General features: G+C 45.1%; 1 protein-coding gene across 1 annotated transcript in view; it reads left to right on the top strand.

Moving 5' to 3' along the window:
- The first annotated feature begins 1,037 nt into the window (after positions 1–1,037).
- Positions 1,038–14,073, top strand: part of LOC120952252 (filaggrin) — a 48,937-nt gene continuing 35,901 nt past the window's right edge. Inside the window, exons 1-3 of the mRNA XM_040371488.2 lie at positions 1,038–1,123; positions 7,105–8,537; positions 8,682–8,873. Of these exons, the coding sequence (XP_040227422.2) occupies positions 1,038–1,123; positions 7,105–8,537; positions 8,682–8,873 (1,711 nt within the window). The remainder of the gene's footprint in view (positions 1,124–7,104; positions 8,538–8,681; positions 8,874–14,073) is intronic.

The raw sequence follows: 14,073 nt of genomic DNA, 5'->3' as shown, positions 1-14,073 counted from the left end.
CAGTTTAAAAGTAGAAAAATTAGAATTATTAGCAAGGTGGGTGAACAAGTTTCCATGTTGCGTATAGTTTTTGCCCGAGTTACGCGAATAATACGTTCTGAAGACATTCGCGCAAGTCGAATTGTCCCGTAAGACTTGTATACACTTACAGTGGCGGATTGACATGCGTGGAGGCTCAGGTGCGTACTGCTTAATCAGCTCCTGAGGATTTTAATTAGTGTTTATTTAATATAATTGGTGTTTTTTGTTATTTAAAACTCTTAAGCGATTTTAAAATATTACCAATAATCCAAGTAGGACCAATAAAGTATATTAAACTGAATAAATAAATGAAACAAATAAAATCTATAAGGCGATTTATTTTGCCTTGACAATTGTTGGAGAAGTTATGAACCGATTTTACATATGAACTGTCACGATTAAAAATTCACGAAACTCGAATTTGCGTTACTTGGGAAAAAACTAACAATAATAAATAATTATAATAAAAATTTTAATTCATAAAAGTAGATATTAATAATAGTTTTAAGAACTTATAATTACTATAGTTGTGTACTATAGTGTATTACTATAGTAGATACTCGTATATAAGTAAATAATGTTAAACGGGTTGAAAGAACAATTGTTTCAGAGCAACAGTAAGTGTAAGGCACAAAACAAAGCCATTGAAAAGTATTACACAATATTTTCCAATGTTCAAAGAAATTTATCAAATTATCATGTTTTCAAATGTTTATTCTCAAAATTAATCACACAGTCAGCACAGCTCTTTCGGTGACTTTTGACTCTCCAATCCTTTGCTCTCCTTCCATTGGCAGTACAATAATTACAGCACCAATTGACAGTAACGACCCTTTAGTTGCCCGTAATAATAATGGTGGCGCTAGAATCATCCGCATCCGAAACAGCCGAAACCGGTACCAGGTACCACTCAGCGGTGGTGATTTATGGCGCACTTAAAAAAGAAGTTGCAGCTTCCAAGCGCTAAACACTGACCATTTCGCTTAACCAGGGACAACATAATTGACCATTGAAAAATGTGCTTCGATACCAAAACCGTATCGAAAGTGAACGCGGTAAAGGAAGCAGCAACAGCAGCAGCACCGAACCCGAAACCGGAAAGGTATGTTAGAAGCTACAGATTGCAAAACCGGGATTCACCGTCAGACCCTAGCCGACCATCGGAGCGAACGAATCCTTCCATCAGTGTCTGCCCGGTTACTTGGTGACGGTATCAGTATCGGTAGCGCATTCGGTTCCTCGTAGCTTTTGTTGGTCTTTTTTTGCGACTCTTCTAACCGGCCAGGTAAGGATAATGCACCCCGAGGGGTGCGGTGTCCCCTAGGGGTTGCTGGTTGAGCTTTTTCTCTTTCATGTCAATTGAATCCGGATGCGAATGGTTTATTTTTGCTGCCTTAGGGCATCATCATCATTTTTGGGAACAATGCACGGCGGAAGGCCAACAGGGAACACCAGGGGAGGGTTCACTAAACGGTTTGCGCACTTCGCTTAAAATGGGAGCAATAATAATTTTTCACTCTAGTGTCACTTATTTGTAGCAATTAAATGTCCATAAATAACACCAATTAATCTATTATCCGGTTGGGTAATGGGGATGCCGGTGAGTGTGCATGAGAACAACACTCGGGACAGGGAAATGTGTGTGGAACAGTGACTGTATTAGGTAGGGTTGTCGACGAATCTGACTGGGACTGCTGGCAACCTTGGACGGGTATAATAATTGGCGGCAAAAGACTATATTGCATGCGTTTGAGTCGACAAGGCAAGGAAAAGGAAGCCAGGATTGCACCAATGCCATCACCAATGAATGATGGAAGATTGTCCCCGAGGGAATTTAGCTGAAGGAAGATGTAAAGTCAATTGCAGCTGTATAAATGTGCTTGTGACCGTGTGCATTCAAAATGGATCTTTTGGCGTATGCAGTATGCTAAAAAAAAAAGCGCTTGTGTGTACACGAATGGCATTGTACAACGTTTAATGTTATCAAAACAGCAAAAAAAAAAAGACTAAACCACTAATACTAAAACGTCGCGCATGAATAGCCATTCCTCTTCCGTTGTTGTAAGTTGCCGGCTGAACCGGTTGATTGAATAGGAAGAGGCGGCATCCTCTGAGTGAGAGGGTTGGAAGATCATAAATTATGTCACGAACTATTCTCAGCGAGTTCATTTCAATTGTTTGAAGATGGTTGATTTGCTTATAACTAGAGTGAGAGTAAGAAGGCTAGGTGGAGAGTTAATTAGGTGTTTTATTCAAATCGGTGTTAATGGGCATACTAGCTTAATTTCGTGGGACATACTAGCTTAATGCATAACTGATTTAATTTCGTTGTTTTACAAATAATATTAAACTCGCTCAATATTTTGTCATCATTAAATTGCTTTAATATATATCAATGTTATAATTTTGTTATTAAACATGGCACACAATAAAAGATACATGAAAACACTGTAAAGAATCTAATAAAAATTGAAACAAAGATCTTTAAAAATCCTAAGATTATAATTTTTTATTATGTTAAAAATAATTAAGCATTATTTATCACCTCTACCAACAATTAACCTTTTTGATGAGTCTCTTTTGCTTGCATCACGTCCCGATTATTGAGCAAAATGCAACACACACACGCATCAACTGCGCAACGAAAGAGAAACCCCACGCCGGCAGGGATTGTCTGATGAGGCGTAGAAAATTTTAGCTGAATATTATAGACTCCCTAAGCGCGGTAAGAGATCGGTACACGATCGGGTATGAAAAAGGGTCCTACGTGTGTCTGTGCGCGTGTGTATGTTTGTGAGAAAGCAATGGAACGGAAATGAACACACACGTTTGTGAGGTGTTGTTTGTTTGTAAAAGCTGAATCGTTCATCCAAAATCAGGTCCGGAATGTGTGTGACTACAATAGCGAAATCGCTTTGAAGGGACGTCGTAAAAGTCAATCGTTCTTACAGGCATGATGAAATGAATGAAATCCCACATAACGCAAACAATGGCAGATTGAGGACTCAGCAAGGAGCGGACAAAGGTGTATTGTGAGCGGGTGCGAATGGGACACTGCAATAAAATCAATCTGTAATTATTTAGGAAATGTATTGATAGTAACATAAATACAAGCATAACGGCCTGGTCGTTCCTAATGAATATTGTAAATAAAGTGAAACATGTATGTTTTACAGTGTAATATAAATTTTAATAAGGTTAATATGGTCGCTTAAAGGTCAGTATTTTTTATTAAAATTATACAAAGTTATTCACTTAAAATGTCTAACCAAAAAGGATACATACTTTTCTGTACCGTTCTCGCTGCAGCCTCTTCCAGCACAACGCCGAACAAAAGCGAACCGGATATCCGTTTGCCGCTGGCAAACTAAACACCTTTCCACAGGGGTTGTCGTTCAAAGGTTCGAAGCAAAAAGTCAAACGATTAACAGAACAAAGCGACTCAAATATTGAATCTGTCACCTTTTCCTTTAGGCCCCTTTGTACCCAATCCAGCAGGGATACGCTCGAATTTTCCTCGTTCTCTGCCAGTTTCGAAGTTTCGTTTACCTCTCATCCTTTTGCTGTTGATGCACTGTTGCAGCTTCCAACTTCCAGCCGGACTCACCAAACCAAAAACGGACCCAATTCGCTTTCGCTGCAATCGAAAAGGTGTGATAATTTTACGGCAGTTTAATTTGTGATGTGGTTAGAAGATGTTGAAAAAAAAAAACGTGCTGTGAATGGTCCTTTGCCGGACGCACAGGGGAACTGTACTGTGTGTAGGTATGGTCAGGTAAAGTGTTCACATTTCATAACAGCCTTTGCTCGAATGGGAATAGTTAAGCTAATCGACCTGCTCGTTATCTTTAAGTATGATAAACAATTAACACGATGTGATTAATAGAAAATATGGCGTGTGGTTTTTGTTTCCGCCATCAAATCAATGAAACGAGTTACAAAAAAACCGTGCAAAAAATATTCACAAAAAAACACACCACACACTTAGCATCGTCCCCGTGGGCAGGTGAGCCAGTTGGTAATAATGCAAGTTTGGCCGAAGTTGCCGACACACAACACAAACTCCCGTAATAATAATTCCAATTGCAAAACGGCAGCTGCAAACTGCCCGTCACAAAACTTTCCATGGGGTTCCGGGTACAAACAGCAAAACATTTTCGGTACGGTTCAATTTTTGGCCACTTTTGTGTGTGTGTGTGTTTTTGTTTGTTTGTTTGTTTGACCTCCCCAAAAGCTCCCCCGAAAAAGGGTGGAGAGAGTGAGTGTTCAGGAACGGTGAAGGTAGGGGAGGAAAGTTTATTTTGCTCTCTTTGTTTCTGCGGTTTTGCTACCGTATGCATACACAGTGTGCACCATGTTGCATACATTTCACGTGCATGTGTGTGTGTGTGTAGTGTGAAAGTGCATGTTCATATGTGGAGGGACTTCTCCCTAAAATCTGCACACTCGACACAACGATTGCATTATGTGGAACAGTATTAACTGTAGTTTTGTATGTATTAGGTAGTTTGTTGATTTGTTTTAACATTTCTAAGGCATTTCTTATTTGGTCGGAAAAGTTTCGTATTTTTACAATTAAAAAAATAAGAAACTTGTGCTTAATATGTGCATTTTTTGCTCAGAAAATTGCATTCAGATAATAGAGCGATTGCATCTGAAAAAATATAGAAAAAATATACAAAAAGTACAATCCGCATGCACTTCCCCAAGAAATGAAGAAACAACAAACAAAAAACCTTAGACAGTGTGTTGGTGACCTATGCAAATGGTGTGCGAAAAAGGATTACACGACCTCGAGTCGTTGATCTGCTGCACCCTATGCGCAAACGCCGAATGTCACCTTTGAGGGATAAACCGCTTTCTTGCCTGCAGTGTTAGTTTTCCCGTCCTTCCCATTGTTTCCCCAGGCGTGCGCCAACAAGCACGTCACTTTCACCCACTGGCAGGCGGGAAGCGCACCGCTAAAAATTACGAAATTAAATTACGAACAAATCCGCCTTCCACTCATGCACCACCACCCCACCAAAAAAAAACCTCATCCGAAACCCTCACCCGACCCGCTAGAGAGAGAGAGTGTGTGTGTAATCTGAACATCATTATTGTGTTGTATAGAAAATGAGTAAAAACGAATCGAACGAATGTGGGGTGGGGAGGACGAGTTGGAAGGGTGGTTCGGTCCCATTAACTCCGCCACGGCAAATCCTGGGCCCCGGGACTTCTTGCGGTCGGTAGGCAACGTGGTGGTTGTAAAAGCACCACCACGGCAAGACAAAGAACGCCCCACGCAGGTTGATAAAGCGGACGAACAAAAAGGATTAGCTGCTGCACCACATATATGAACTCGCGTACAAGCCGGGCGAAGCGTAACTACGTGTGGCTACGTTGTTTATGTTGCCCCAACTGACTCCGGGTACGTGCGCGAGTGTGCGTGGGTGTGTAGGTGTGCCTTCCCCTTACACAACACTGTCCAACGGATGGAGAATTTCCAGCAAAGGAGGAAAAAAGGTGGCACTAACGTGCACAAAGGAAGCTTCCCCCGTGTGATCCCCCTTTTGCCGAGCATAAGGTAAGGTAGCGGTAGTGCGAACGAGATGGGGCGAAAATTAATGAACTCATTGCATTGACTGGAAACGTTGCTTACTCGCCGTTTTACCCTTTCGGTTTGCCGTAGGGGTGAAACCCCTCCGCGCGAAGAAAATGCTATCAAGCGCCATCAACATCATGGCCGGGCATTTTGTTCCTCGTAAAGGCAAGGGGAGCGAAAGAGAAATAGCAAGTGAGACAGAATAAGAGTGAAGGTTGTCCGTTGTTTTGCCTCATGCTTCACAGCTGGTGTAGCTGTGTGTGTAGAGTGTTTGTGCGCAAACGTAAACATTGGAATGGATTAAATTGTTGCCTTTTCGCTCTTGCTCTCTCTCTGTCTATCGCTTCTACCATGACTTTTGTCCTCTTTTCTACTCCCTTTGGTATTATGCTCGCTCTCCCTTTTGCAACAGCAAGCACTCCGTAGCGTACTTCGGTGCTCCACCTTTTTATCCCTTTTTAATCGATGGGCGGAGCTACAGAGCAAACAATCATTTCTCTCCATGCTGCTAGGATGCTGCTGCCGTTGCCTGGTGCTGTGAGAAGACGTTGAGCAACTGACCGGAACGGGACGTTCGTGTTGTTGCCCATTCCGGCGTGAAGCAAATACTTTTTGGCCGACGCGGTTTCGCGCAGCGAAGTGCAAGTCAATTCTAGACGATCGCTTATTTTCCAGCCGTGATTGCCATTTTCCTCACCCCTCTCTGTTAGGCGCGTGTTCGCATTTTCCGGTGAGTGTTTGAGTGTATGTGTGTGTGTGTGTGTGCGTTGATTGCGATTCACTGGTTCAGTGTTGATAAACAGAGTATCCGAGGCCTACTTCTGTGATCCGGTGCGATATTACCGTGGTCGACATCATTCTGGCACACCGTCTCGTGACAACCGGATGTGTACTGTGTGTGTTCGTGCAAAGCTTAGGGTGGACGAGTTCGTGCGGTGCGTGTCAATATTAAGCATGGGAATGATTTTCGTGAGAGAGCTTTTTTTGAAGTAAGGTATTTTGTTGATCATTATTAATGATGATTGTGCAAATGTGAGCAGTGAATAGAACAGATTAATCGGAATGGTGAAGTGAAGTAATGCAAGTTTATAGTATGCAAAAGTGTGTATAAATAACGAAAGTACAATAGTGAAGGTAAATGAAGGAAAACAAGTGCACTAGTGTAAATGAAGGTTAAATGTCATAAAAATAACATCAACTAATATTAACAGAAACACAAAACAGAAGAAAAACAAATCGTTCAGTCAATTTTATTTGAAAATGTTATGAAATCACAAGAATAACAATAGCTAGTGAAACAATTAAACGGTAAAATTGCGTGCCCCAAATAAAGGTGAAAAATTACCCGTTTGTTGCAACAATTGTCCATGTTGTGTTTGTTGTGAAAAAATAATAGCCTGTGCTACTGTGCTTATGCGTAACACTGAAACAGCTGCTCCACAAAAATCGTGTAAAACCGAAAAACAACAGCGTTGAACGCACCCGTCTCGACGGCGCTGAACACTGCCAGCGCCTGCCCATCCGCCGGGGACGGAACCGTACAGTCCGGACGACCCGGTACGCACCGGGTACCAAGCATTGACGCTGGCGGCCTTCCGTTCACCCGGTCTGCTCGGAACGCATGGCTTTGGCTTCGGCAGCAATTTCGGGTTCCGCGATCCATCGACGTCGTCGCCGTCCGCCGCGTACGATACGGCCGGCCATCCCGCCCTGCCGCCCGCATCGCTCGCCGGTGCCGCCGGTTCACTGCTGAACCTGTCGCAGCACGCCGCAGCAGCCGCCGCCGCCGCCGCCAGCACACACTTCCGGCCAGCACATCACACCGAGTCGGGCAGTCCGGTCAACCTGTATCTTGGCGGTACGGGCGTAGGCTCCGTCGGCCGGGACAACACACACGACCACCAGCAGCACGGGACGGAAAGCCCGTACGGCCGATCGTACCACGGTTCGGTGGACGGTTCGGGACTATCGGCACTGTCCGAGCATCTTACCGGCGGGGGGCTTTCGTCGTACGGTGCAAGCGACCCGGACAAAGCGGACCAGGACGACGAAATCAACATCCTGCCGGACGGATCGCGGGGTAACAGTCCGGTCAACGGGCGGCTGAACAGTAGCAACTACGGTTCGGAGGGTAGCCCCGAGCCGGAGGGACGCGAGTCACGCTCCAAGCACCGGCGGGAAGAATCGTGCGGCAGTCCGCTGGGCAGCGCCCGCTCGTACTCTAGTCAGACGAAGGACGGTGAGCTGGTGGGTCTGGTGGGCAGCTATCCCCTTTCGGGCAGTCCGCACGGCGGCGAGGATAGTGTGGGATCGTCCCGGAGTCCGGAAAACCTTTCGCACGGGGGCAGCACCTGTGGCCAGTCGGCGGGATCGCTTCCGTGCCATTCAACGGCGGGCGCAACGTCCGGACATTCCGGAGCATCCGTAGAGTCCTTTGCTCTTTCCGCCGTTGGACACCAGCTGGCACAACAGCAGCAGCAGCAGCAGCAGCAGCAACATCTAAACCATCATCACAACCCCCAGCATCATCATCATCACTTACACAGTAACAACAACAACAACAACAACAGCAGCGGTGCAGTGAACCACAACCATCTGGCGAAGGGCAAAACCCCGCACACGATCTCGGACATGCTGGACCACAAGCTGCAGCTCAGCTTCCTGGGGCCGCCGCTCGCGGCCCTTCACTCCATGACGGAGATGAAGGCGGCCCAGCAGCAGCACCACCACCACCACAACCATCAAGGCCACCCCCAGTCCCACCAGGGAGCGGCTCAGGGTGCGCCCCATTCCGGGCCGGTCAGTCCGAGCCAGCAGACGGCCGTATCGCAGACGCAAACGCATGCCAGCACGGCCAGCAATCCGCACGGTATCGATACGATACTGTCGCGGCCGCCGCCCGTCACCACCGCACAACTGAATGCCTTAGGAGGTAAGTTTGATGGGCAAAATCGGGGCGCTTCGAACGGAACGGAAACAACGGTTTTGGCCCGCCCGGTCCGGCCGGTTTGATTGAGTGAATGTGCGCAAAATAATGTTCCCTTGGGGTGTTCGCGTGTTGAACTTCTCGTTCCAGGCGGTATGCCCCGCTTTACGGCGGCCGTCGCTGCGGCAGCCAACATGGCGCAGTATCTGTCGCAACAGAACCACGCCAACGGGCCGATGAAGGCCCACGCCGGCCCGCTCGTCGACCGGACGCATCTGTATTGGCCCGGGCTGCAGGGTTTGGTCGCTAACCCGATGGCGTGGCGAGATCGGTTGGGTTCCAGTAAGTATGCTTTAGTTTATTCACTTTTGCGTGTTGTGTGCGTGTGTGTAGTGGCAGTAGCCATTGGCAGAATCTTCCCCGGAAACATCGAGAGGCCAGAAACCCTTTTCCCGACACACAACGGTGACACACCGTGTACATGTGCAATTTTCATGGAGCTGGTACCATAAAACGCCGGAACGGTCGTGCGCCCAATTAATCATCGGAAAATTTGATGGATCGCCGTAAAAACGATGATTGAATGTCGTAAAAGCCGACGGGGACTCTCCCCCTCCCCCGAAAAATGATCCCAACATGTATGCGTGTGTGTGCGTCTGATTACACGCATCGTTCGTTCCCCTACCTCGCACACCTACCTGCCCACGGTGCACCAGCGTACGCAAATGGGCGCTGGGTTGCAGTGCTTGTAATTGGGCTCTAATATCGTCGCATTAATTTCAACACATACACACGCGTACACTGTAATGTATGTTATATCCAGCTTTTGAAGCTGAGATAAAGGAGAGTGGGCGGTTGGGGTTGAGTCACTCGAAGGGAATGAGTGACGTGTTTAACCCGTTTTTCGTTAGTTTAATAGTAGTAGGCCATGATCAATTTGCCATGATACACACGAGGGGATTATAGGACAGTGTGTGGTTAGAGGAGGGACATTACACTATCGTGTGTTATCTAAGCAGTAACGACTTCACATCAAGCAGGGGTTGAGGGAATTGTTAGGAATTAAAGGAACATGAAGCGTTCGTAAGACGTTTGGTAGAATTGGGAGATAAACGCGAATTTCGTTAGTAAATTGTGGGATAAATGACAACATTTGTTTAATTACTTTCATTACAATTTTTTAAAACAAAATCTATGTAGAAAGGGAAATAGGCCAGCATAAGTCTTATCCATGGATTGAATCGTATGAGTCGTATTTATAAATCCGAAGAAATAATTGTGAAAATGGCAGTTAATCAGACTTTTGGGCTTAACTCAAACATAAACTTAACAGGTTATGAAGATGTGTAATTTTTAATTACTAATGATTTGTATTACAAACAATTGCTTTGTTGCACGTTATTTAAATTTACCAAAAACCCTCTAAGTAGTCAAATGATACTGACACCGATTGCTACAAAACCAGACGTGATGCGATTATCATGAGGATCGTTACTACAAATGCATTAAAAAAGTGATAACAGTTTTTTTTTATTCGATTATTATCATTTTCTGATATTGTATTTTATGAACAATAATATTTGATTAACTTTTAACGACAATTTCTTCATCGAGCGAAAAAGGAAATTGTTAAATAACCCTTCAACACCTTACCCAACACTTGAGTATTAACCTGATAGTTCATATCAACGACTTGAAGATTGTAAACATTATTAAAATAGGGAATAAGAAATGAATTATCCCATCAGTATCCGTCCGTTCCTTGGGCACTAATCCAACGATCCATTAGGTCCGCAGAGTGGATAGCAAAATAACCCACGGTAGTGCCAAAGCAGATCGCGAGCAGATCCCGTATGGTGCCAATGTATCGACTTTTCGGCAGACATTTTACCCAATTGTGACCACACGCACGTACGACGGACAGGCACACTCGGTGTACAGTTTGTCGAGCGCGTTAGACCACCAGCAGGAGTTGGCAAACCGTGTGAGGCATCGGTTAGTTGTAGTATTTCGGTGTACAAAGTTCCGGCCTCCCCGGTGTCCGGCTTGAGTGGTACAAAATCAGAGCATTAGCATCGGGCAAATCTAAAGTCATCCAGTATCGGTAGCGTATTAGCAGATGATACGGATCTTCCTCCGGGGGTAAGCACAGATTTTCAGACTCTCCAGACACACGATTTAGGAAGCGACTCGGTGCAATGGACGCTGGAACCTCTGGACAGATTCAATATTCAGTGCTCCAAGCGCATCGGTCAAACGGTGCATGTGTGTGTCCAGTGCATGTCTGTACGGTATGACCGGGGCACAAACCTCCTAAAGTCACCGGGCACACGTTAACAGACTTTTGACTCTCTATTATAAGTCGTCCATTGCATGTCAATAGCCGGATAATGATGATCCCCGGTGAGCCTTGGAGCTGCTGCTGTTGATAGGCTTGGAGCCTATTGGTCTGAAAATTGGCTTTGGAGCCCGAGTTCTAAAACGAGCCCACTGCACCCGGCTTCACAAGAAGCGTAGTACACTCTCAGCGTTGATAGCACACAACGGTCAGTGCATTCGGCCGGCCGGATGAACGTGCTTCTTGAAATGATGTGGAAATTACGAGGCACTTCTCGTACCGAACCGGGCGTAACCGTGTGTTTGAGTGCTGTCCTGTTCGCTGTGATGGACACCGTTTGTTGCAAATTGTACAGCAAAGTAGTGTCCAAAGTGGTGCACACTCACACAGACAGACAGACCGATGGGGACAGAGAGCACCAACGGAGAAGCCAGGGTAGGGATGGGTCAGTTTTGTGGGCAGTTTTTCCGACCCAGTGTGTGGCGAGGTATCATCAATTATTCGAAACATGTTGAAGCAACAACGGGGAGATCCCAAGCCCAAGCGCTGCTGCTGTCTCCATCGGATGCTTTTAATCGTCGCGAATCGTCGTAGTCAGGATGTTGGTGGGAAGGAAAACGGAAATAAGGACACCACGTTGTCCGTGTGATGATGCTTTGACAGAGATAATTGACCGATAGACAGCTGTTAAATTGTTTCTTTATTGATTTTCTCTCCGGCTTTCGGGTACGAGTTGGAGACTGGAATTTAACCAACGTACACATCACAATCAGGCAAAGAGACATTACGGGAGGGAGGAAGATGGAGCGGGAGGCAGTCCTACATCGTAATGTTCGCTCCCACTCGGTGCAGGTGGACATCTTTCGCATTCGGATCGGTAGATTGTCTTTATTCAATCAGCAGTCATGTAAATACAACTGGATATATGTACTTGCTGCTAGCATTCTAGCCGAAGCCACACTTGGAGCGTATTTCATCAGATACGCTGCTGTCAAGTGTTGAAAGCAACTCGAACTCGATCTGATTAAAACGCTAACGATGTACAATCTCAACTCTTAGTACGTAAAAATGTCATAAAGCACTGGCAACCGTCGTTACCATTACCCGTTGACAAACACACGCATCGGGCACGCTTGGAACAGATGGGAATGGGAATGAATCGTTTTAGCGCAATCGTCTCATATCATAGGTAAATAAATACACCTTATCAGCGATTGATATGAGTCATTATCGCGTCAATTGTACCGATGGGTAATAAAAATAAATATTGTTCCAATCGATCAAATCGAACAGTGCTTGTTTCGAGGAGCGGAGTGAAGGAATTAACTCATTTGCCGGGTTGGTTTTTGTTATTTTCACAAGTTGATGTTAGAATAATGCTTAGTGGAATGTTACAAAATTGACCATACATTAGTGGAAAGCTTCTTTAACCGTTTAATTTTGAAACGCCTCAATTTGTTCACCATTTATTCCCACGCCTCCTTGACGCGGCCTGCTGATCGGCTAGTTCGATTTTCTTATCAGACATTTGCCTATCCGTCACCATCATCCGTCAGGGGCTAATCGAAGGAGGCAATGTAACACAACACAACAGCAACAACGCTTGTACGCCCCTTCATCGCCCTCGGCCCACACCGGCACGTGACCCATGACGGTTTGTTTAGATATGCAGCGTGCGTTCCGATTGCCCTGATGGGTGGAATTTTATTGCATTTAATTAAACGTGTGGTTGTGTTGCTTGTCCCTTCGCCGCCCTCCCCAGCGGCAATAGCTCGATAAACACAGCCTGCGCTGTAGTAACGTCATACTTCCGAGCGCAAACTGTGCCGGCATACGGCAGTTCAAGCATACGGTAATTTCTAAACGTACCTCCTCGGGCACCTCCTCACTCACCGGGACAATTAGGAAGTATTCTGTGACGAGCAAACATTTCTATTACATGCAATTAACAGTCGAACGTGCTATGGTTGCTGACACGGTACGGTTGTCGCCAGCACACAAGGTGCCGCCAGGTGGAAATGGTGCAGATTTTTCATTTGTGAGCATTTATTCCTGGTGAGTGGCTTCGGTGTGTGGCTTTAGTGCCATATCGAGCTAACAAAGACAATACAAAATGGCTAGTGGCATGTTTTTCAAATCCATTATTATGTTTCCAAGTGCTGCAAAGTGTCGTTGCAGAGCGAGCTGATTACAATTCGAACCCTCGTATACCGTAGCGACGGGGTAATTATAATTACTTTCGAAGGACATTTGGAGCGTGTCGGCACAACGAGTGCATTGTAATGTGGTGTTGATAATCGAAACGGTTTGTTTATTCCAATACACGTATAACCGTTTGCCCTGCTAGAACGACAACGACAAAAGGGGCATCCAACTTTAATCCGTTCGTTCGCTTTACTTCCCGATCGAAGTTCATCGAACTTTATTGCATCTGTAATGCAAAACCCTGTTTTAAAAGTGTGTACTCATCTCTCTGTTCTCACTCTCTCATTTGCTCTCTCTCTCTCTCTCACTCTCTCTCTCTCTCTCTGGCGCTCTTAAACACCAGCCCTTCCATCTTAAGTTATGTTCGCTTTAGTTAAGCTCAAGCGAAGCAGGCGGTGTGAATGCTCGCATTGCGGTGGTAAAGGCGTAAAAATCGATGCACTCGTACTCGTTGGGTGGATTTAAATAAAAATGGCGTGCCACTGTTCACGACCACAACTGACTGTAATGAAAAAGTACTACTGTAGCTGTAGGGAAAAAAATGAAAAGCTCGGTGTAAGTTTGAATTTTCTCTTCATGCAGTTGGCATAAACACTCACACTAATGGACGGACTGGACAAGCACAAGTGCAATCGTTTGTGGTGATGCGCTTTGGTGGCGCAAAGCGTTGTTTTTACGTACGTACGTTTTACTAACACAAGTGCGCACGAACACGTTGGTATGGACTGTTGGGGTTGTCATTTTTATTCCCTTTCGGTTGTGTGCGCATTTTATGTGCCGAGAAAATAGTGAATTTTCATGTCGTGTAGTAAATTTGTTTGTTGGGAAGCTGAGCTTTAGGAGGATGCTCTTTTTTTCATGAGTAGATTATATTATATTTAATTAAATTTGGGAATACATTAAATTTAAATTAAAACACGCGACAAATGTGTGGCAATAAAGTTACAATTTTCAATAAAAAATTAAAATAATTCAAGTATAAAATAGATTAACAGTCGT

The sequence above is a fragment of the Anopheles coluzzii genome, chromosome 2 (assembly GCF_943734685.1).
Source record: "Anopheles coluzzii chromosome 2, AcolN3, whole genome shotgun sequence".
Classification (NCBI taxonomy): Eukaryota; Metazoa; Arthropoda; class Insecta; order Diptera; family Culicidae; genus Anopheles; species Anopheles coluzzii.
This window is presented reverse-complemented; position numbering and strand designations above follow the sequence as displayed.